Raw genomic sequence first — 26,069 nt, 5'->3', positions numbered from 1 at the left:
CCAACAGACTCCATTGGTGGTAGCGCTCTCTTACTGTCAGTCTGATTGGTTGAATTTAGCCCGTGGTATACGGTGATGGACAGACTATTCTTTGGGAGTTCCTGCCCTTTTCCAATCAGTTTCCAGCGGCGCCTTTTTGAGATGGTTCTGTGTAACAAACATCTGGTGATGAGACAAAAACTTAAATTTGAATGTCAATGTCACACCTATGAAAGTCTGCGATGCACTGCAACCATTTTAAATTCTCCCCCCTCTCGCCCTCCCTCCCTCCGTCAAGAGCTTGTTGGCCAGTCAAGATTGTCTTCCACTCTGGCCAGGTTTTATTCTAAGCCATATGCCAACAAGTTTTCCTTCTGCATCCGACAACCACTTCTGTCCAGATGGAATAAGGAAGAGGACTGGAATTGAAGGCCATTTCCTTCTGCATCTTGCCTGACTGGTGGGGAGTGGGCTCCTTCAAATGGTGGACAACAGAGATGTTCAGCCAAGGGACGGACAGGATCTTTTTCACTGTGCCCAGCTCAGATCATAGAGCGACCACCTGCTCAGCGAACACCTGGCAGTCCTTGCAACAAGGTGGCTGGTTACTAATATTACACCCCGTCACTCAATTGCATACTACATCACAGAGCAATCAAATAACTAGGTAAATTGTAATCACATTCAGTGGTTGAGGTTCAAATCCAGATCACAGCCATTTTGGTGCCATGGAGGGGGGAATTGTGTAGCTGAAAGCTACATCTCTGTACCTTATTTTTGGTTTGCTCTGTGGGCAAGTCAAAACGTCATGTTTTAGTTTGTGTTCTTGTTCATATTTCTTCTTCTTTCTTCTTTTTCCTGTGTGTGTAAGACAATTTGTCATCTGAGAACAGCTTTGATGATACTATTTTAAGTACAAAGGGTGATGTTTCTATTTAATTGAGTGACAGACGTCTACTCTCTGGAAAGGAAATTGCTGAAAGTTTTGTCCACACGATTGGATCTGCACAAAGTAAAGACCAATGGTCCATTGTCTGAGATAATAATGGGATAAGTAATAGGAATATTCTCTATTTGATGGGTTCTTTGAATACCAACATTTAAGTGTGGGATCAGTCTAGGTTAAGGATCAGATTGAAGTTCCCTCTGATAATGAATAACCCTTTCACATTGGGCAGAAAACCCACTAACATCTGGCTTTTGTCTTTAATGTGAATGGGAACAATCAGCATTCATTCCCGCATCAAATTACTAAGGTGTTTATTAGCTCAAGCTCTGATTGGCTGTGATGGAAACACCACACCTGGGTGGACATGCTAATTTTCATCTGTTACCAGGCGCAACTTCAGCTCTGGAAAAAATAAGTCTAATTCAGAATGTTATTGATTAAGACTCTTCTACATCTTCTCAATGTAGTCTTATGAGTTATGTGATTTGCAGCTTTCTACTGTTCCCTGTTTTTTTCTACTGCATTCATGATGACAAATGTGACACACAATGAAAAAAACAGAAAGGCAAACTCGTCTCCTGGAAATAGGCAAGGAATCAATCAGTTTTACCTGAGTTTAAAAAACTGCATATACGCACTAATTTTGGTGTAAAAGTGGTATAACTGTTTCCAGTATTCAAGGTTTAGGTTGAGGATCGGATTGAAGTCTTCCCCTACTATGATAATAAAGATATTTCAATGAGTTGTGAGAATATAGTGTATTAGAAATCATTGAGCCCATAAATGTTGGCTTTTGTTATGTTCACAATTGCGAATGGCAAGTGGTATATTCCAAGATCACCTATTTCCATTTCATGATGCATTTTCATTTATTTTTTGGGCCTCAGTCATAGGTACCATGACGTGTTCATTAGGGGTCGACCTTGATTATCAGCCTCACTGATAGTATATTTGATGCTATCTTAATTTTACCTTTTATATGTTACCTTTGCACTATTTAGGAACCCCTAACACTCTGGGAATGCAAGGCCTGTTATGTAGCTCTCTGTTTTAAATGTGTACAAAGTGTTATGAAGAATGTATATAGCTTGATTTAATCACATTTTACTTTTGTGTGCTACATTTGGAACCTGTTATTACATTTTAAAGTTTTAAAATGCTTCATTGAGCATGTTTGTGTTTTTGATATTAAAAAATAACTATTTTTAAAATCTCGATTTTATGATTTTTGTGCATTTTTGTGTCCATTATGCTGATACTATATCTAAAAGTAAAAAAATAATTTGTTAGGTCATATTGGTTGAAAAAAAAAGGATACCAAATATTGGCATGGTAAACATTGTTTTAATGTGATATATGATGGCAAAATCAAAAGTATTAAAAAATGGCCAAAATAGCCCAAGACTCCTAAGGGCTAAGTTGGAAAACTAATGCAACTTAACCTACACAATGAACGGCATTCTTCATTTCTGTATATATTTTTTATCCTTCCTATGTGTGGATAGGTGCAGAAAAACAGAAAACAGATGCAGATGAGGACAGCCGCATGGACAGCCATTCTGTGCATACTAAATTGGGTATCCACATACACACTCGCATTCCACAAATGTGCAGTCGGCACAAGTAGATAGATGCATTCCACATGGTCATAAATTTGTGGGGGTTCGTGGTCATCTGCACAGATGTCAACACCTGCTCTCTTGGGCAGCTGATGAAATTTACGTCACAAGGTTCCCTTCACACCTGCAGAAATCTGCTTTAAGGCCTCCAGCTGATGATCATCAAAATGAAAACCATTATAACATTTTCACACTGAGATGTGTTGCTCAGGAGACATGCTTTTGATCTCCACGCATTTCAGTGAAGTAAGTTATAGTGCTTCGGTGGGTCATAGCAACATTGTGATTTTCATGTCATGTACTGAGTCTACGGAGACACATCATGTCAAACCGCAATGGACTATTCTTGAGTAATCCCTGTCTCTCTCTCACTGTCCAAACATCATCAAAATCTGTCAGTTAGCCTGAAAGGGGGAGGAAGGACTAAAGAGAAAAGTGAACCTGATAAAGAGCATTTGGAAATGATGTCAATGATTCCAACAAAGGTCAGGCTTTGGATGCATGAAATCTCGTTGAGAGACATTTCTGGTTAGGTCATAGGCTGCTGTCCTCCCATTGTTTGGACCTTAGAAAGGTCACAGACAAAAAAGTTGAAATAAAATAAATTAAGCACTAAGCATTAAGCAGCAAGGCATAAAATCCAAGTGGTGCTGCTCAGAGGCTGTCGGTCTGATACAAACACATGTAGGGGAGTAAAAAGTACAATATTTGCCTCCCAAATTTAGTGTATGGAGTGTATGTATGAAGTAACAGAATACAGTACCTTAAGTACAGTACTTTTGTAAATGTACTTTTTACGTACAGACCAGAAAGCCAGGTTTAATGACTCAACACTAATCCGTTCACATTTAAAAGGGCTGACTTTCGTGTTTAGACCTCCCAGGTTCTTTAGGTATAACCTCTGTTTGTGTGAGTCACTTTGTCCTGCCATAGGAGAATTCAAAACTCCACAATCAGTGATTATACCAGGATTAAACCTTCAACTCTCTATTGTCGTTTCACTTCTATTCTCCTAAAACTCCCTAATCTTACCTGGTCAACAGTTTAACATTCTAAGATAAATACATTTAAAGACACAACACTATAGTAAACAGCTTGCTAGGTTGAAGTTGTTTGCAGTGAGAGCCACTCAGAGAGTGACTACAAACAGGCTGGTTGTGTCAGGACCTGCAGCTGAGAGGAAAACAAAGAAGTGAAGGAAGAGATTAGCAGGAAAAATAGAAGAAAAGCTCTTTCCACACTCCTGTGGGTCAATGAGGCTGAGGTGACACGGTCCACTAAGCATCAGTTAGGAAATACCACCATCTGCTCTCTACATGCACCTACTATACGCTAAATTAACTGTCATCCTGCTTATGAACCCTTTTAAGAACCAATGAAAAACAAAGGTGTATTTTGAACTGAGAATTTTTTTATTTTATACTTTGCTTACATGGCACATATTCTAGAGCTGCAACCATAAGTCCATTAATTGATCAGTTAATCAACAGAAACTTTGCAACTACTTTAATGATCAATTCTCTAGTTGCCGTCTCTCCAGTATGAGGATTTACTGCTTTTGTCTGTTTTACATAATTCTTCATGGAAATTGTTTTGGACTGTTTGTCAGACAAAAAAAGACATTTGAAGATATCACTTTTGGCTCTGGGAAAATATTGTGAACATTTTTCACGGTTTTATGACATTTTATAGACTAAATCATTAATTGATAATGAAAATAATCGTTAGTTGCAGCCCTGATAAATTAAAAAGAACTCCCTTAACCCCACTCAACATCTTTGGGTTGAACTGCAACCCCGACAGAGAGCCAAGACTTGAAATCTCACTACTGAGCTTGTGGCTGAATGGGAGCAAATTCCCAAAGCCAGGTTCCAAGTGTGCTGCACTTTACGCCCAGATTATCCACCGTTAAACTAGAAAATGGACTTGGACACACCCTAAACACACAAGCACACTGCGCTTTAGATCGAGCACCACAGACCGTCTAAATAGGGCCCAATGTTGTGTTATGTTATTTGTATTATTATAACGATAGAATAAAGAATTAATGATAACCAGCTCTGTCATCCAAGACAACATTTACTGAAGGCCTTTCCGTTACTCTGCTAGCTGCCTTCACAGCCATCTGAAGGCAGCAGGTAGTCTCTCATTGGAGTGATGTTACAAACTGTCAAGCCACAAGGACACACACCAGATCAGCAGATTACATTTTGTGCAACCAGCAACAGACTAGTGTCTACTGGTGTGTTGTATACGAACACATTAAAAACAGTTCTCACAGTTCTATGAAAAACCATCCATTTAAAATCCTCTCTCCACTATTAAGTCCACCTGGACCACCTGTTCCTACCAATCCTGCCCCGGTGTCATTATCTACAACACTGTGTAACAAGGGACAACAGCTGCACGCACTTCTTATTTTTGATGAGTCTGGCCCATGTACTGTCTGGCAGGACACCCTTGGAAGTGTGGACTGCAATCTGCTGGGTTCACAAAAATAGGTCCCACTGTTTGTCCTGCCTGTCCTGGCAGATTCCACTACAACAACTGTAAAACAATGATGAAACCATCCTCAGCATCAGAATGATTCTTCAGATGATCACAATTAAAACCATTTGCTCCATTGTTGTGCGCAGACAGTCAACCACAATCAGCCAGAAAAAAAGACCCTGAATGTGCAGTAGATGTTTGGATGCCTTATCCATTACTTCACACACCTAATGTAAGATGGCTCTTTAATTGTGCAGGGAGGCAGCTTTGAATGGAGGTATTATGCCAAATGTCAACTTTAGTTTCCCTAATACTAAATTATGATGAGAACATTTTTGGCTGCCACTTCAGCCACTTGGTAGAACATCCAGTTGAGAAAAAAAACATATTTGAGTACTTTATATATATATATGTGTATATATATTTATATATATATATATATATATATATATATATATATATATATATATATATATATATATATATATATATATATATATAGTATTATTTGAGTACGAGTATGGCACTCAGTAGGGTGCACACCTGCGCCAAGGCCCAACAGTCCACTTTAATTCGATCAAGCCTAATCCAATATCAAACTTCATAGCCTTGTATCACTGAAACCACCCATAACTACTTATAATTTAAACTCACCAGATCTAAGATCTACATAACATTGTGCTCAGCCACCTTAACATGCCTGATTTTCTTTTATCAAGAGCCATGCATTATGTCCTGAACATCTTTATCACCTTTATCCGGACCCACACCAAAAATTAATGGAGTCTAGTCTGGGCTGAGACCCATCCTCCATCCAAGTTTAGCAGAAATTTGTACATTAGTTTTTGTGAAATCCATCCATACATCCAGCCAACCGATAAAAACAAACAAACACAACCTCCTTGGTTGAGGTTATTTTAAATACCTCCAATCCAGAACTATGCAACTTTGCATTAAGAAAATGTTATTCATAGTAAGTTCTTCATGTGCAAATGCATCTACAGGCCACTAAATCTAATATAAAGCTGAGCTGACTCAACAGAGCAACAACCGAATTGAAACTATGAGGCCTCTTCAAAGGAAACCAGTCACACATGCAACATACTCACACAAACACTTAAATAACTTGTGCACATATGCACACATGTACACATCAAACCAGATGAAAGGTGTCATGGGGCCCTTATTTTCAGCTTCAGATGGTGACAGAGTGTGAAAACATTCACACCCCTTCCTGATGTTTCAAAAGGGGAAGTCCTCTTGGTATGAAAATCAGTAGATTTACTGGACTCTGTTCAAAGGTGTATTTTGTATGACAAGGGTTCCCTATGACAAACACTGCTTTTGCTCTCTGAGGGACTCAGATGGCAGTATTATACAGTGTCTGACTCAGATAAAGTCAGTGTAGGACTGCTCTGGTTTGTAACTCATTTCAATCTGTCTTTCTGTCTTTTACAATTCAGGGAATGTTGGTGCCCTTTGGTAAACTAAATATGTCGCACCAAGAACAAAAAACCCTCTACACTTTGGGTTCATGTGGTCAAATGGGGAAACAAGCAGGAAAGAAAAGCGCTTTGACTTTCATGGATGGCAGCCAATTCTCTAACTTCCAAGGGCATAAATCAGAATTGTAGATGGATCAGTTCCAGCATTACATAATACAGAAACAGAGAGGCTCACAGAGGCAGAAGAAATCCATGTAGGAAAAGGAACAGAACTTCACAGAGTAGATCATTCTTTAGCCACCGCATCGCCTCTGACTATGTTTAATTTCTTTTGCAAAATGTGTTTTTGAGGAAACATAATCGCTTTCTGGATTACATTTGCTGGTACCCTTTTTTAAATCCAGGAAAGTTGGTGAATGGTTTGGAATTCAAAGCTCAAGACTCTGACGACAGAGAGCAGGGTTCATATCCTGCATCCCATGTGTTGTTAGGTTTCAGCTACTAAAACACTTGGTTTGGGTTAAGGAACGTTGGTGGTTTTGATTAAAATGTCAAGGCATCCTATCTTGTTCTTCAGTCTTTTCCAAACCTCAACTCAGCGCTTTAAGTCACTTAAACAAAACCATAGAAAAGTGAATAATACTGTACCTACCAGTAGCAGATTGGAGAGAAAAACAAATGGCATATGTTGACAGTAAACAATTGTAAATGTTCAATATGAGGCTATGTTCAGACTGATACTGCAGAACCCTCATGTCAACAAGCCAACCAGCCCCAACACCACACAGGTGCAAAGCAGAGGTTTCCACCAGTTGTCCACAGAAACTTTGAAACTGGCTCAACATTTGCACTGCAATGTCATCTGGCAACGTAACGCATTGGCAGGTCCAATTCCTCAGGGCAGGAGAGGTTGTTAAAGACAGTCATTTACAGCACATAAATGATCAAGACATAATTCAAGAGAGATATGTGAAACTGGTGAGCTTGCTGCAAAGGCAGTAATCTTTTAAGATCATACACCGCTGTATACTGTTCTCAAACCCACTCAAATACACATGCATCAGACCAGAGCAATAAACTTTTGAAGGTGAAGACTCATCAGAAAGTGATGGAGGGGGGACTTCCAGTCTATTCCTTATAATGACCCTCAGGATCTTTTCAGCTCCTCCTCAGACTGCAGAATTGATGATCTCACTTAGCCTGTGATCATCAGCCGTCCGTACACTGCCGACACAGTACACTAACACAACTCTGTAATAAAACTGTCCAGCTACACATGGTAAAGCTCTTCATTTCCCTCCAAGGAAAAATGGCTGGACCGGCCTTTCCCATAAATAATGTCAGGGTTCTCTTTCCAGGCCAGCTTGTTGTGCAAGTGTACACCCAGGTATTCTATTGTGTTAATCACAGAATTCAGTCATGACAAGGTTAAAAAGTGATCTTTTCATTACATCACTTATCTCACTGTTTTAATGTATCGATTGACAATTATTTGTGCCCCACAAGAAAACCCATGATCGTAGGGACTCCACTCCAATATGCACTGTGTCTCCATATTTACAGATAGTGTATGTAACATTTCTGCATTAAAATGTCTAAAATCAGCTAGACCTTTGGTTAAATATTTCCTTGAGTTGTGCACTTGCATTATTCCAAATGCTTCAAACAATATTCAAACCCAAAGAAATCATTGTTTTACTCAAGGCAGGGTTGCCAGTTGCCATTTTGTTGCCAGTCGCTCTAACCTCCAGGAAAACATATGTCGCAGAAAAGAGAAGGAAGTTGGTGAAAGAGACTGAATGTAACATGAATAAAACAAAAACATTACCTCGACTGTGATCATTTCGAGTCACGCTGGAGTCACGTCAGATAGATTTTAATGAGCAATGATGGTTGTTAAATAATGAAGACAACAACTTCCATGATCCCACGCTGCTTACAACTTTTGTTTTGTTTTGATTGAGAGACCTACGGAAGCCCTGAGGGGCAAGTGAGATTTTTTGTTTTCTAGTGATCCATTTTCTAAGTCTGATCCAAATTATTTTCTCTCCTGTGTTTTTGACTTGTGATCTGGTGGGGAAAAAGTTTTGCCAGGATAATCTTTTTTATGTTCCTTATTCTAATTTTTCATGTGTGAAACCAAGTGAGAAAAAAAATTGCAAGAAGCAGATACACACATTCACCTAAAGCACAGGTTACCATTAATCCTTATTATGGGGATCACAGGAAAACACAAACACACTCTGCTCTAACTGCTGCAACTGACAGTGACCACTATAACCATAAACTATTGTGTAACAGGAAAATGCTCATATATCAGAATTTGAACAATACTACATTTGAGGTCATAAAGTGTTAATCCTTTATCTACTTGCTGATAATACAAAATATTCCACCCATGACACTAACGGCAGATAGGCGCCAAGTATGACACATTCCTGGCCAATAGAAAGACATGACAGTCACGTTAGATAACCTGCTAACACATCATAGATGCATTTTTTTTGAGAACATGGATGCTTTCCGTCCTATAGTCGTGCACTTCAGCCTCCTGTGGTCAAAATCAGTATTACAAAAACACTCAACACTTGAGTCGTACTTTCCTCTTGAATTTTGTTTTTTCACTCGGCTCCTAGGAAAAAAAATATTTTCCTGTGAAAAACAAAAAAATCCACACACAGAATTTTTTTTCCCTCTGAATTTTGTTTTTCACATATTTACAGAAGGAAAAAAATATGAAGGACTCAGAGAGATGATCCTGGTAAAACTTTTTTTCTCCCACAAGATCACAAGTCACACAGGAGAGAAAATAATTTAGATCAGACTAATAACTTAAATTATAAACTGTGCATTTATTCAATATGCTGGGTGGCTGGTGAGAACAGGCATGAATACTATTACATTATACTATGCCACAAACACAGCCTTAAGTGGAAGTGACAGTGGATGTGTGAATAATGACTCTTCTGTCAGCAGCAAAGGTGGATGTGGTGTGTTGTTGAACAAAACCTCATGAGGAGGAGGTCGTAGTGGACTGTTAAACGAAGCCTAAAACAGAGACCTTCAACCAGCTTTGTGTCACTACAGTGTTGGTTGTATATGCAACTGAACAATGGTAAACTGCCCTCCACTCTTTCACCAGCACAAATCCCCCAAATGAAGCAAAACATGTCATCTGTCGGATTTTATGGCTACTGTATCAACTACACTACTGTTCCACATTTTGTATGCACATATACACGAACACAAAGAGTACAGTTAGTTCCAGAAAGGGTGAGCCACCAAACTCTGATCAAACTGTCTAAACTAGGCAGAGCTGATAAACTATAAACCAACTTGCAGTATGTCCTCAGATCCTGAACAGGAGAAGTGCTACAGAAAAATAAATATGGGCAGATATGCATACCAATAGGTCCAAGAGAAATTAATTAGTCATGCAAAGTGGATAATTGACAACAATTACACCCCACTACCGTCACCCACCATCAGGTATCTTTTAGGGTTGGTGATAGAACCATCACATTAACGTGGTTTTGAGGAGTCTACTCTCAGAAAGACACATTTTCCACAAAAACACCAATGACTCCCTCATCACTTTGTGGTTTGAATGAATCCTTAACCTTTGCCACCTGCCGCCTGTGCTCCATTCACACAGCACCAAAATACCACACAGATGAGCAGAGTGATTTTCAAGGTCAAAATACCAAGCAGTCAAATTGCTGACTTTCTCTGTAGAAGACAAGCGTGTGTGTGTGTGTGTGTGTGTGTGTGTGTGTGTGTGTGTGTGTGTGTGTGTGTGTGTGTAAGTGTGTGTGTTCATGGTAACTGTGTTCTCACACACACACAGACAATGTAAAAGGACAATGAACTTATTGTAAGTCGCTTTGGACAAAAGCGTCTGCTAAATGCCCTTACTGTAAATGTAAATGTAAATGTAAAAGGTAAAGTAGCACTCACCGACAGTATCACAGGGTTCATCCTTGTGAACGCAGAAATCTGTCCTAAAAGAGAAAAAACAACACGTTAACTCAGTCTACCTTCATCTTTATCTCTAACTGCACTGATAGCACAGATTACAGGACTGGCTTTATTGAAATCAGGCATCCATTCATGCAGAATCCACCAACACAGCACAAATGTCTGTTTAAGGGTTATGCTAGAAAACCATGTTGGATGGCAGAAGTGTTTCTTCTGAGCGGCCTCGCGGGTGAAAAGCCAGCTGTCACTCGAGTGGCTCATGACACATACAGCGGTTTATAGACGTAATGTTAGCCCAGAAATTGGATATGGAAGTATGAAAAGATAAAAGATTTTGGTAGTTACCATGGAAACTAAATTCTGAGCTCTAAATAAAATAAATATTTGTCAGATGTGTCAACTCACATCTATTTGACATGCCTTCAATTTCGATTTATGGCAGGGCTCGTGGCTTTTGATGGCGTGCTCTACAGAAGGGACACATGTCACCTGTGTTTTTCATGTTGTCCACCTGGAGAAATTTGTTACGTTGTGGACACCGTCATATTTGGTCACATAATGTGACAACTTGGTTACTGTGGATCTATCAGTCTTGCCACAAAACACCGAACAACTGAGATTTCAATCTTCATCTTGTCAATAACTGTCAAAATATTAATGCTTTAGCAATAATTTTTAAATGTTACAAAAATATTTGGGTCAAATCTGACCCTAATCTGACCATAAATGACAAAGTCTGATATTTCATGAGCCCTGGTCTGAGGTGACAGTGAGCATGGGTTGCAACTATTCTATTCAACTGTTTATATATAAACAGTAGAAATATGGCACTCACTTGCGATCTACCAAGAATGAGCACTTGTGTGACTTTGATTGGCCAGTGCAGAGTCTTGCATGTAGCACTGTGCAGCAGGAAAACTTGTGCCAGCTTCAACTTTTCACAGTATGATCCGGCGTTGTTTTGCCAAAGCTCGCTACGTTGTCTTCCCCACTGTCTTGAAGGACTGGCTCCATTCAAATGAATGAGGAGGCTCAGTTGGTCTGTACACAGCCTAAGAGGTGACACAACATATCTTACAGCTCCACTCTGCTGAAATGAAAAGTAATTGGGCACGCTTATCAAAACTGTCCATTCAGTTACACTTCTTGCTAAATGATAGTGCTTGTGCATCATTTTCAAGTAAAGGAGGGAGAAAGATAAAAGATTTAGCCATTTCGACCTGTTAGACAAAGATCTGGAGAGGGTGAGTGTGGAGGGAAACTTTGGAGTCATAAATATTTACAGCTGCAGGTTTTTACAACCCTGTGTAGTGCCGAGTGTGCTCGCACTACAGCGACAGCAGTGGAGGAGGAGAGGTTCCCATTGACATGTGGGAGTGCTCATCTAGGTGTGAACAGCTGCACATCTGCCATCTGGAAACTGGACCCCAACAAGACCTAGTTCTCACTGTGTGTGAGTTTGATGAAATGTTATGCTACTGTATGTAAATTGAGTCTATGGGTTTACTAGTGTAGGCTTTTGGATGGACCAGAACCCGGACACGACCTGATTGTGATGGTTGAAAAGAGACGGTCCACACACTGATATTGAAAGCTCCCAAAAAATGAATGATGCAATGTTTTGACCTACAAGACCAAGAAGCAAAATTGCCTTTCTCTCTTTCCCAGCACAAATGTGTTGTATTTTTTTTATAACTTCACCTTATCTCGTAACTTTTGTCAATCCTGTGATGGCCTCATTTGTATAATATTTGAATAAGACAAGCAAGCACCACATGATGAAGAGTAGTTGATCATGATCAACAGATTGGTTGATCAAAGGGTCATTAATTCATGTTGTGACTTGACTAGGAGACATGACAACGACCGATCAAAGCTCACCAACTTCCAGAACTTGTGTCATGTCTATGGTTCAGGAAGGTGATACCAGGTAGGTACGGAAGTCGCTGTTCAGCACCAACATCATTTGGGAGCCTGTCCTTATGAGAAAAACGTTTTGTAGAAATCCAAACATTTAAGTGCCTAAAAGCGATACGCCTATCACTGGTACGCTTCAACGGTCATGTTCTTTTGGGAGCTGTGACAATCTACCTATTTCAGTCGTTTAGGTATGATGATGTGTTGTCATTTTGATTTCCATCTTCACAGCTCAAGAATATAAAACAGTGTAATTATTATTATAAATATTATTAGGAGTGTACAGAAAGACTTAATATCCCAGAGTCTAAAGACTGAGGCTTCTTCTCTACCCTGACCAGACTGAAAAATTGTTGGGAAACTGTTTTTTATTAATGATAAAGATAGTCTTGTAGTTTTTTATTTGACGCTGAATTATATTTAGTCAAGCCCACACCTCCACAATATGTCTACAGGATTACTGGAGGAATGAAGCTGCCATTCTGCAGGCCACAGAGCTGTGAGGAGCAGTAAGAGCCTGCCGTGAGGTTTCCATCAGCATCAAGAGGACATGGTGACACAGAGCTGTTTGCCAGCTCAGAATGATGCAAAGACTTGAAGCAGGATATACAGGGATCACTGCTGAGGATGCATCTTCTCACAAAACTGCAGACAACTCATGTAAAGTTCAAACAGGAGCATCTATGAGAACGTATTAGTAGTGAAAGTACACAGAAAACACATTTCAATTCACAGATACTATTCACATCACATGAGTAAGACACCCTACTGTCTGATTTTAATAAAGTTCTCATGGCCTACAGTTTCTGAGATTGATTCTTAAGTTTTTATTTTCCTATGTCAAGCACTTTGAAATAAACAAGCCTGACCTCCCTTGTTGTCTGGAAACAAGTTTTTAAACAAACGAACAAATAGAGACAACAACTATCAATCATTACACATCAAATGTTGATCAGCTGTTATACATTGCCCACTACAGTACAAATAAATCTGCCTGTCAATATTAAAATGAAAACACATGTCCCCATTCTTCTGATTAGTTCAAACCAGAGAATCCATGTGAACCAAATAAACAAAATGACATTTAAGGAGGTGAATGCAAGGTCACCACAACAAAAAACAATTAATTTAAGTTTTCTCCAAGCTCACTCGTGATGTTCTAAAGTTTAGCTGTGAACTGCAGTTCAAATTCAAATGAGTTTGAAAATAACAGCAGTGAGTCTGGAGGTCATTTGTTATCTACAAATGATGGGGGAGGAACTGGCCACTGCGGCATGAAATGCACCTTTAGGGTCAGACGTCAAATCCATGACCTTTTTGACAAAACAGAATGTAAAAATCATAGTCACAAGTGAACATTGTTTCTCCTCATGGCTTCCATTAGAATGAGAGGGTGGATGGGGATGACATCCAGCAAAAGGCCACACGTAGGATTCTAAGCCTGAGCCTGTGTGACAAGGACACAGCCTCTGTGCATGGGCGCCCCGTCTCCCAGCTGCTTTTTACTACGTTAGGACTAAATATTGTCTGAGTTGATAAAATGCTTTGACAAGAGCCAAGTATGCATTGCTCTGAGAATTTTGGCCGATCCCACTCCGAGACGCTTGATCAATACAGGGCTGAGCAATAGGAAACATCTGAATTCATTCTTGTTACATTCATTTGCATTTACATTCTATTGTCAGACAACTGAACCAACCATTGTATCTTGTCAGTGTTGATTTTGCGACGTATACATGCCAAGATGTCTCAACATACAGCTTCTATCAGTGTCTGAGCAGATTTACATCATTATTTTCCAAAAGCTCTTTTTTCCATGCCCCCTTAAAATTTGATGCCACAGTCTTCAGATGCGACATCTATTACATGTCTGTCCGTCCTGGGAGAGGGATCTTTCCTCTGTGGCTCTTCCTGAGGTTTCTTCCATCTTTTTCCCTGTTTTTTTTCTCAATATGTGAAGTTTTTCCTCACTCGAATCGAGGGTCTAAGGACAGAGGATGTCATTCACTGTACAGATTGTAAAGTCCACTGAGGCAATGTGATTGTGATTTCGGGCTGTATAAATAAAATTGATCTGATCTGATTTGATTTGAAGTTCATTAACAGGATCCTTGCATATGTTCCTGAAGAGTTGAGATGTTGCAGGATGGATTGCAGTCCCATGTTGACCCATGCATCATCTCCTAACGTCTCTGCAGTGGGTCTGATTTAAAATTAATAATCGTACAGCCCTAATCGGTTATGTCCTTGATGTTCGGTCAAATGGTTTTAATTTGTCAGCCACATTTCCAGAGCCTTGTAAATGTGCCAGGCCTTTTGTTATGGTCAATCTTGAACTGTCGACTTCAAAGGAGGTGGCCCCTGAACTGGGACACGGTATCTGACCATAAAAATCCTCGTCCCCTTCATGAGTCGATGGAGTCTGGTGTCTAATCACTCCTTCCTCAGTCTGTCAGTGAGGCAGAATTCTTCTCCATCCTCATGCTTCAGTCCCAACAAGGCAGTGTCTGGCACAACATGACACATTCCTAATTTAGGATTAGCTATTATTACCTGCTGTAACTGCAGGCAGGGAGAGTGGGGGTAAAATGAATCCTTTTGTTTAACCGGGTACTCATGTCTGCTGTCAGATCCTATCCTGTCTCTGCTTGCTGCGAGGAGAGGGAGGAGGGCATGGATAAAGTGGCCTTTTGTTCTTGAGATGGTTTGTTACAAACCTGATCTGCCCCCTAACACAACCACCACTACTGTCCTAAGGCGTCCTGTGTGAGGACAGGAGCAGTCAGGATCAACATCTGCTGGAGGGGGGGGGCAGAGGGATGCTGCCAGCAGCGATCAGAGTGAGAGCGAGGTAGCATGCAGGCAAATTAAAGCGTGTCGCAGTGCTCTCAGGTTTCCTGTTGCGCATGGTCGCTCAGCGACCTTTGTGTGTGTGGGTTTGTGTGTGTGTAGCTGTATGTGGCTGTCCACTGCAGCTTGTGGAAAACTCATGTGGATGACATGACTGCAGTATGTCTCTAACAGCTTATTAACTGGCTCTTAGGAGGAGATAACAGGATATTTGATAGGGGTCTCTGGATGATTTAATGTCACTCACATAGAATGTATAGATACCAGGCTACACAAGACTGGAGCTGTGCTACATGAACAGGCTTTAAGGACAAATACCTTAGATTTGGTTTGATGAAAAGTTCACATTTTAAACAACTTTTGATAAATTTAATATATGTAATGTTGTTGAAGCAGCAACACTTCAGATCTGTACAGGTGCACACAATCACATGGGAAATGGCCACAACAACCTGTATATTACTGGTGGACACTTGGGAAATAATTCCCTACACCTTTCACTAGAGCTGCTAGGTCAATCAACAGAAAATTAATCAGCACAATTTTGACAACACTATGTCATTTCTGCAGCTAGGGGTCTCTCTATGAACACAAAACAAAAGACGTGTGCCGAGTGTTGCGTGAGGAGAGTCGGGCACAGTGGGGGTCAGAGCTGGGCAGCTCTGGAGGAGAGAGTCAGGTGCAGAGCCAGATCTTCTGGAGGAATAAACATCCAGAGTCACATCAGATTCTGATAAGATCCGGAGCAGTTTACAGACGGGAGGAGAGCTCAGAGATTACTTTTTAACTTTTGGGATTAAAAAGTGGATTTATCTTCACTTCTGTTTATCAACTTGACTGCAGCAGTGATCTGCAGCGACCTCCACAATCGGGTGTTTCTGTTCTGTAATGTTGACTGCTGACTGGAGCTGGAGACGAAGTGTATTTTAATTAATGACAAAGGACCTGAGTCTCTGGTGAGTGCTGAGTTTAGGGAATTCAAGCACAGACTAAAACCCCCTCAGAGAGTGCTGTTGCTCAGTAGTTGATACAGTAGCTAATACACAGTGAGGTAACCTGGCAGTTTGGGCAGAATACACACGAATAAGGAGAATAAACACCTGATCCAGCAGTCAAAGTTGTTTCACTAGTGGTAAACGCACCACTAGACGACCAAAAAATGTCAGTTGCAGCCCTATTTACCACCTTTGCAACCCTGGAAGATTTCAGCTTCTTAATGTACATCTTAAAGCTGCACCACTCATTATTAACATGGCAGCAATGTCTTTCAGTCCACCACTTCTGTCCCAGCTGAAGTATCTCTTTTAAACTGTAAGATGGATAACTTTATACAGACATTCATGGTGCCCAGAGGATGGATCCTACTGGCTTTGGTGATCCTCGGACCTTTCTGTGATTCACTTTCAGGTTTTTTGGTTAAATGCCTCAACAGCTATTGAACAGATAGCCTTGATGTTGATATTTTCGTCTCCCTGTCCGATCTATCTCAAAATATCGCCCCTTCCCCCCTTCCTCCTCTCTGATGCTCCTAAGCCTCACCTATTCTACATTATCTTGACTCCTGGACTCATCAAATATAATTGCTGATCACAGTAATAGTTATTGTTTATTGTCTATATTTTCCCATCATGTCTACGTTTATGTCTTGTTGTCGTTGTCTTCATGTTGTTAAACGTTTTTTACACCTTTTTGTCATTGTTTCTAATAATAACAATAATAACAATAATAATAATAATAATAATAATAATAATAATAATAATGATAATAATAATAATAATAATAATAATAAAACAAAGTTTCTTGAGTTTCATGCTGGTCGGTTAGTTTATCCATCCACCCATCCATCCATCCCACTTATCTTGTTTAGAGTCGTCAAGGGCTGGAGCCTATCCCAGTGTATGTTGTGTGAGAACTGGGGTCAAACCCTCGCATGCATTTTTCATAAGAGCAGTTTACAATTAGTATAATTTCTTCTATCATCTGTTTTCTGATTTGACTTTCTTCCAACTCATCCATCCCTGTTTCACAATATTTCGTTCCTTTCTCTCTCATGTTCCTTCCCTGGTTCTCCCCTCTGCTGTGCATTTTCCACATGCAGCTGCAGCCCTCTATGAGTGTTTATCCTCAACTCATTCCAAACAGGCGTCAGATCCACTTATTGTTGCTCCCACATCCAGCTGATCAGGCGCTGGAGTCTAGGAAAGCAGCCAAGCTCAGCCTGCCGTTCACCAGCCATTAGACAAGGAGGGCAGAGTTGAGTCACACAAACAGTCCAACTGAGAAACAATGTCCACGGGTTTATGGTACCCAGCTGGAGATTGGTATTTAATCACTGTTCTGAATGACTGCTAATTGCATGTTATAAAGATCTTATTTTAACCAGGGAACCCCTAGTTTGTAGGTTAATTATCTGCAGAGCCACTGCTTGGTTGGTGCTTATTTGGCTTGTACTGAACTGCTTGGTGTATGGGTGCAAATATATATAACATTGGAGAAATGTATAACATTTCATGTTCAATTTATGCACACCAAAATCCCTTGAAAATCATACACTGCAAAATTTTTTTTTAAAAAAGCACAAAAGATTAAGTGCATAAACACACACACATGGCAGTGCGATGCTGCTCCAGAGCAGTTCATTTAATTAGCCTCGACTATGAATATCATTGTGGTAATGGGTTACAGTTGGTTAATGTCAGTGAACTGATTTCTCAAATGTCATATATAGGACAAACTTGGTTTCTGCTATCAGGTTAGGATATTAGACAGCTGATTTCCTGGAATCTGGGTCTCTTACAAGGCATTTTACGAGTGTGCATGTGCATGACAAAGACTTCAGAAAGGGAAAGTAAAGCTAAGTGAAGTAAAGTAAAGCTGAGCAGATGGATGAAGGATAGGTAAATTATATGAAACAAAGCCTTGTTTTAAAAAAAAAAAAATAACATGAGTAATGTATCTGAAACTAACACAAAGTAGAGTTTAGAAGCCGAGAAGAGTCTAGAACAAGTCCGTTTTTTGTACAGAACAGAAGTAAAATTCACACATTTGCACTGTGTCATCTTACTGTAGCATCAGTCTGCTGCGCAGATACACAAAGAAAGAGTGAAAAAGGTATGGGTTTGCTGCTGCATGTAGTCTACTACAGTAAACATGTCCTCTGATTACCTCACTTTTTCTTCCAAGTTAATACTACTATTTGACCACGTGGAAAAATATTACATTTGATAATCTGAACAAAACAAGCAAGTCGTGTTGGACATTAGATCATGACATTAAGCCATCTGCGAAGTAATGTGCAGAGACATTTTCGGATAGGACACCATAGATGAAAACATCATGGATAAAAGTAAGGCTGTTTGGTGACTTCATAAAATGCAGCTGTGACTTTCCCTACTGTAAGATTGCCTTACCCAGTGTTGTCTATACCAAAGCAAAGGAACAGCCACATTTTCTCTGCAGTGAACACTCTCCTCCACCTGGGTTGCAAAATATAAATGTATTTATTCAATGCCTGTTACTGGCAATAAAAGTACCAGGTTGCGGTTAGGTCCATGAGACGCAGCTGAGACGCAACCCTGCACAGAGCCTGTGCAGACAGCTGTACAGATTAAAATGAGAGTGTATCTGTTGTGTGAGACGTGCAAAGGAAAAACATCTGATACACTTGTGGTCTCTACACAGGGTTACTGTAAAGCCTTTTAACGTGATGTAGCTTGTCAGCAGCAGAGGAACCACTCATAAACAAATCAACGTCAATGCCACAATGTAGTTAAGGATCATGTTAAATGGGCAGTGTTTAAAATGAACTGAATGTATTAATTAGTTCTTATTCTAACTGGAAAATTTGACAGCCATATTCTTCGTAGTGAAGATGAAAACATCTGTCTAAGCAAGTGAGCTGAGACCACATTCAATACATTTATCATTCATTACCATTCATTCATCTGAGGATATTTTTCCTACATACCTGGTGACCAATACAGCTGTGTCCACTGGTGGGATGTCATCCCTTCCACCAGGAATGTGGTTGGTGCCGAGGTACCGTGGCCCCCCAAACTCTTGATACTGCCACTGACAGAAGCTCTCCAGAGACCTTTCTCCCTGATGGCCAACCTTTAGCTTTGCCTGAAGAACAGACACAGCGCAGATTAACTTTATCTTCTACTGATTCTTTGTCACAGAGTTTAGCTTTAACCCTCTCATTATGTTGTAAAATATACATCTATGGTGTCATGGGTCAATTTGACCTAACATCAGCCTGCTAACATGCTCACAATAACAATGCTGACATATTGTTAACTAATTACAAATAGTGTTTTGCATATACACCATCTTAGTTTGATGTGTTAAAACATTTGCTAATTTGCACTAAATACAAAGTACAGCTGAGGCTGGTGGGAAAGTCACTTTTAGTTTTGGGGGTATTTCTTCATAAAGTACGGGACAAGATAAAATGATGACTGGATGATGGCTCTAAATAAAAAGGTAAGAAATCACTGAACTAATTAAAATTTGTCCTAAGGATGACAAAAATGACAAACTTCCTAAAAATCAATCCAATGGTTGTCAGGACATGACAGAAATGTCATTAGGATTCATTATATGGGGACCATGACTGTCTGAACCAAATATCATGGCAATCCGTCTAATAGTTGTTATGCCAGTCGGGACCAAAGTGGTGGACTGACAGAGCTACATTGTCATCTTTAAGACCTTGCTGCTAGCATAGCCAAAAATGTTTGGTGTGCACGCTGAATGGGCGAAGGAAGAGCCCATTAAAGTTATTTTTCACTTTTGATTAACACTGTGAGATGGGGCATTTGGCCCTGGCAGAACAAATGCCATACATCTTAAAGTCCAGTACATGGTAGTAAAGTTCAGTAGTAACAAACATAGCCAATTGTAGAAATACGAAGACTACATATTACAATTAATGGGTACCAGTAATTACAGTACAATTGTAACATCACCACATTGGTAACAATGGAGTCACATCAGGATCTGCTCTGACCTGGAGCTGTTTAACAATGGGAGGAGAGTTCCAAGATTACTTCTTAACTTTTGGAATTAAAAAGTGGATTTACTGTATCTTCACTCTTGTTTTATCAACATGACTGCAGCAATCCACATAAATGTAACATCTTAAATCCTTAAATCTCAGTCACATGAAAATGTCTTCCTTGTGAGACACACACACACACACACACACACACAGGGTGGGGTCAACATCTGCTGACAGTCAGGTTCTCAGGTTTTTAGGGTCACCAGAGAGTTCAAAAGGGGGCAAAGAGGGCAAAAAGTCGGGCTTACTGGCCGGCTGTGAAGCAACACCAGCTTGGTGACTCGAATGTTGATCCTGATTCCCAGACTCTGGTGGTGGAACATGTTGTAGACCTGCAGGAGACAGTGCAACACTACAATCAATTGCATCAACAGGGGAGACAAGATAAAGGAAAGATAAACGAGCAGAGAGGAAACAGTGTGTATGTTCCTGTTTTGCAGTATGATGATATCCTTTAGAAACGATACACAAGCCTCAGACACAATATTATTGTCGTTCAGTGAGCAGCTCCTCAGCCACAACCACCTGAGCCAAGTATGCTTGGATGGATGTCTTCCAAAAGACAAAGTTACTGAACAAAGACAGAATAAATTATATTGCTGCCCTGCAAAGCTACTCCGAACATGCTCCACTAGAGTCATATTGGAAGTGTCATTGATAATTTAAGTTGAAATGCCAATTATTGTCTATTTCCAGCTTCTCTAATGTGAGGATGTGCTGCTTTAATCTGTTTTACTTTATTACAACCTGAATTTAAGTTTATCACACAAAGACCTTTGGCTAAACGTGCTTGTGAGCCCAAATGTTTGTACCTTCTCCAAAACAGACCTGTGGAAAACCTACCAGAACAAGACAAGCATAAAAAAGAGAGACCTGAGACTCTGACCTGTTCAACCATGTGGTTAACTTGAATTGACCCAAGTAGACGGACCACAGCTGTGACTTATTCCAACATTTTTGTTAAATATTTGTTTTAAAGAGGACCAAAGAGCTCATGTTAAACACTTAAAACAACATTTATATTTGCTTTTATAAACTTTTTGGGGGGAAGCCTGGAGACTCAGACTGCATTTCACTCTTCTTACCATGTTCATGACGGTCAGTAGAAACCTCTGTGCTGCCTCTGCGCCGTGGTACTGCACCATATCAGAGTCTGCCACCACCACCGTCTCCACAGTGTAGGCTTCATGCAGCCGAATGGCGTTTCTCTTCCCACGACCATCCTCGGCCACTTTTGAAATCTTCTCCTTCTTCTTCCCTACCACAAACAGGCAGACACACAGAAAGACCAAGGTTAGAAACACCACACCAGAGGTAACAGTAACACTGTGACTGAGTGGCTTGTTATTATCATTTAATGGGTCATGAAAATATTATACTGAAGCTTTTTGCAAAACACTGATAGACTGTTGTTTTTATACAGCAGAATATTGTATGATTATTGCTCTAAGACATTCATAGACAGAGAGCATAGCAGTGACAAGGCTGAAAGAGACCAAGAGATGCATAATTTAACAGAACTGGGTCAAATAGTGAGGCAATATGTGCGGGAAATAAATGACATACTATAAAAAACAACTGTGTGCCACATCTTTGCAGCTGGCCTAATCTGCTGTTGACAAGGCATATCATTTATCTAGAGTAGGCTAGCCAACATGTACAGAAACACAGCAGGATAAACTGACACAATGATTTTTAAACAAGGACAGAAACAAGTTGATGTATTACATTTGATGCAGAATTTATAAGAAGAGGTTGCACAGATAATTAGGAATTTGTCATAGACAGCATTTCACGAAGTTTATAAAGTTTCCACCAACTCAGCAACTCTAAAAGTTTCACAATTTTCAAGAGAGTCTGGGGACATGTTTACTGCCAATTATGGCTGGTCTTGTAATATATCATGTGCTAAATAATAAAAGAAAGAAATAGTATTTTATAGAGAGTAATGCAATATTTAGCTCTTTCATAGTCTCGTACTGAATGAGCCCAAACACATCATTAGCATTAGCGTGTACCTTTTTGTTCTCACTTAATGGGCGATCAGTGTCACCCATTCTTACATGTCTACCAGCCCCCACAATCTAGTTTGTCAAACTGAGTGAAAGGGCCTTCATAAACTAAGAACAAATTCTGTCTTTTGTTATCTGCTACTTACTGTAGAGCTGCCACATGATTAACTGATTAGACACAGTGTATTTAATAAAGCGACCACTCAATGTATGACACAATAGCCAAAACAAGTGAGTCACATGTATAGATAAAGTCTTACTAGTGCCCCTGGTTCACTTTATAATGAAATATACTGACAACCAATATTTCTGTACTAAAGCCAAAACAGAATATGTCCTCTGTGTGCTCTGACACAGTATGTGAATCACAGCACACCCTAAATTAAACTATTAAAACTCAGGACGAGAAAATAAAAGGTTATAAACCTACATTTTGACAGTGTAAGACAATATTAGACGAACCAGGAGTAATAGAGCTGTGTCTGATAGCAAACCTCTGCAGGCAGATTACTCTAGATAAGTCCTGAAGGCTTGGAACAGTCCCTGAACATGGGTCCGTCTGTTTCCAGCTCTCCTGGCTTGCTCAAATGTAGTTTTATGTCAAATACACTAGCTTGCTGGGGGATCTTGCCTCTTTTTCTCCACTTACACATTCCAAAATGCTACTACTCTGTACTGACTGGGAGCTAAGACTCAAAGGAGGGTCGACCATTTCTTAATGCTCTATCTGGACAGGAGCCCTGCAGGGCCTGGTTCTGGGTTTTCTTAGTGCTGCAGACTCCCACAGACCCCAAATGTTTTGCATTTCGACAAATACCACAGATTGCTTAATGATCAAAATTGCCATGACAGAGGACAATAATCAGGCAAGTGTATTGTATAGATTTAGTAATATATAACACTGCTACTACTGTGTGGGCCAGTGAATGGAACCCTGGTATTTCTGAGTACTAACCAACTTGTGACAGTCAGGTTCTGAAAATCATCTTTAAACTGTAATCTGAAGTTACCCAACAACAGCACAAGCAGCTCCAGCTTGTGCTGTTGGACTGGAAGAGTCCACCCGGGTGAGTAAAATTATGCTTCAACAAAGCAACTGTTGGGACTGTCTGACAGTGTCCCAGTGTCCCTGTCTGGCGTTGGCACTGCAGTAGACTGTGCCGAATAAAAACAATGCATAACACTTAATGTCAGACGCTCTCTTCACGCCCATCCAGCAATACCTAGCGACCAAGACATCAGCAAACTATCAGTGATAGTTTTTTGCTTGTTATAAAGAAGTGGTAGGGGTAAGAGGGTATAAGGATTGGGCCTTACTTTTCACTTCACTATGTGGGACACACTACACCCTGCTCTGAAATGCACAAACCAGGTTCAATGCAATCTTCGGTATCAAAGTTATCCAATTTGAACAAGGTGATACTGAGAAAACAACAGAGTGCAACACATCATTATATCACGCCCCTCTCTATAGCCGTTTTTATACTGGACAGCAACCCGCTGTCCTTTTTGCAGCTAGGTCAGCGAATTTAGACAGACCGCAGCATATTAGGGGTCTGTTTTGGTCTGCCAATATGACGCCTCGGAGGGTACACTTTTTGCCACCTCCGTTGCTATGTAAATCCAAGGCGTCGATGTGCCGGCAATTGCGTGACATGGGCGGAGGTGTCGATGACATGCACTGTTGTGCGACCCACAGCCGGGAGTGTTAAAAGCAGGAAACAGCTAATCACAACAGTCAGATCATCACTTCATCCGCGGACGTCAAGATGAGCAACTGGAAAGCCGCTGAGATCCAGGAGATGCTAACCATCACAGCCGAGAGAATCGTCAATAACCAGATCACTCATCACTGTTCATGGCCAACTTCGTGCTTCACGTCACGTCACATGTTTACGCCTACACCAGTGGCGGCTTTTTTGCAAAGGAGGAATATTACACCTCCGTTTCACATAGACAACACGGCAGATTGAAGCCTTTACCTGGCTGCAAATGTGGTGCATTTTCTAACTAAAAGGGGCTTATGACAGCAGCTTTTCCCCATAAAATGTAGTCAGTCAGAGAAGTAAAACACTTCTACCTTTCAATTTGGTCGGAAAACACAATTTACAACCTAGTGGCATCAATAAAACATCATTTTGGTGTCAGTAGTGGATCTTGGGTATCATGTTAGGAATGGGAATGAGCCTAAATCCATAAGAATGTCGTTGCCATTACTAAGAGATCATTAGTAACGGAGTCAATCAAGTCTGGTGCATCAATTTACTCCTTCATCCTCATCCTCATCATCAGTGTTACTGTTGACATTAAGTCAACTTGTTAAGACTGTTAGGAACATTTAACATTCCACTATGTATTTAGCTGGAGGCTCCAGTGTCAATCTGGGACTGCTTACTTGAAGTACTCAGCAGCCATCAATTCAAAGATTCTTGCTCTGAATGAGCTCTGTTTTGTTTGGCTAATCGAGTGTCTGTAGCTTTTTTCCTGGAGTGCACAAATGTGACTGATAGATCTTTTGTTCTCAGGAAAGCTCTGCCGGGCCTGCGACAATGCATCGTATTATGGATTCACCCAAGACACTGACTTCAAACCAAGAGAGCCCCATTCATTGGAAGCCAGTCGGCCAGAATAATCTATGCATTGTTGCATATGTACTATATAAAAGCTTTGGATCTTACACCTTAGTTTCTAGGTTTGTGTTGCTTATTGAGTCTGTCCATTCTGAAAGATTGGAAGTTGCAGTGGTGTGCAGTTTGATGCTTATATATTAGATATTTGGTCAAGTCAGACAACTTTTGGCATGAGTTACCGCATCCAGCTGGCAAGGTATTCAAGAATTGCATAATAAAATGACACACACCACTGCCACCAAATTTAAGTCTCTAAGCAAAATTAGCCTTGAGACAAGAGCAAACATTAAAATAGTACCAACACAATTTTGGGGGGGGTGACTGAGCATGGAGTCCTAAACACCTGGTAGATTCATTTCATTTCAGCCACAACTGTCTTAAACTAATGACGTGCTTGTCCCCGCAGTACTATCGAAGAATCACTGCTAACAAAGTGGCTCCGCTAATTCAGTTACAAACGTGTTTCATTTCCTATAACTACTTCCCATTATTTGGTCATTTAAAAGCTTTTGTCATGAAGCAGCATTACAGGAAACTTTGTGTTTTCGGCAGCAGTAACTAAACATGACTCCTGAAACAGCCGAAAGTGAACACGATGAAACAGTAAAACACAGCAGATGTTTGAAAGAACAAACAGGAAGAGAGAAACTGAGGGAATTCATTTGGAGGCTACTGACTTTTAGAAACGTCTTTCTCTCAGGTTTCCTGCACAGACATGAGTTGAGAATCTATTTGCAACACACAGTTGTTTGAGGGGGGGACTGGTGCTTGTTACAGGTTGGCCGCAGACACCGTAGCCCGTTTGGAGGTGGGACGTGTCCGGCTTGACTCTACTCTGGAGCAGGTCCATCGCCGGCATGGCAGAGCTCAACTCGGCGCAGTAAAACTGGTGATGGAAAAGCAATATGAGTGTGGCTCGGTTTGATTCCGTGCGGCCAAAAGTGTAGTTGGATAAACGCCAGTAGGCCTTGGGCTGGCTATGCGAGAATGAATGCAACGATTCTCCTCCTTCAAGTTAAACTAAAGTCCAGTAAGTTCATGATTCATGTCCTGAAGAAAGAAGGAAGAACCAGATGATGCTTAACACAAACTTCATAATGAAGTACCACAACAACAGAAATCATGCCTGGAAGTAACA

General features: G+C 40.4%; 1 protein-coding gene across 1 annotated transcript in view; it reads right to left on the bottom strand.

Moving 5' to 3' along the window:
* Positions 1-26,069, bottom strand: part of adamts17 (ADAM metallopeptidase with thrombospondin type 1 motif, 17) — a 113,554-nt gene that overhangs the window by 63,414 nt on the left and 24,071 nt on the right. The window contains exons 4-7 of the mRNA XM_073464567.1: positions 21,375-21,547; positions 20,538-20,621; positions 19,195-19,352; positions 10,440-10,483 (exon numbers count right to left, since the gene is read on the bottom strand). Of these exons, the coding sequence (XP_073320668.1) occupies positions 10,440-10,483; positions 19,195-19,352; positions 20,538-20,621; positions 21,375-21,547 (459 nt within the window). The remainder of the gene's footprint in view (positions 1-10,439; positions 10,484-19,194; positions 19,353-20,537; positions 20,622-21,374; positions 21,548-26,069) is intronic.

This window comes from Pagrus major, chromosome 4 (genome assembly GCF_040436345.1).
Source record: "Pagrus major chromosome 4, Pma_NU_1.0".
Taxonomy (NCBI): domain Eukaryota; kingdom Metazoa; phylum Chordata; class Actinopteri; order Spariformes; family Sparidae; genus Pagrus; species Pagrus major.
Note: the sequence above shows the minus strand (reverse complement) of the source record. Positions and strands in the feature narration are given on the sequence as shown.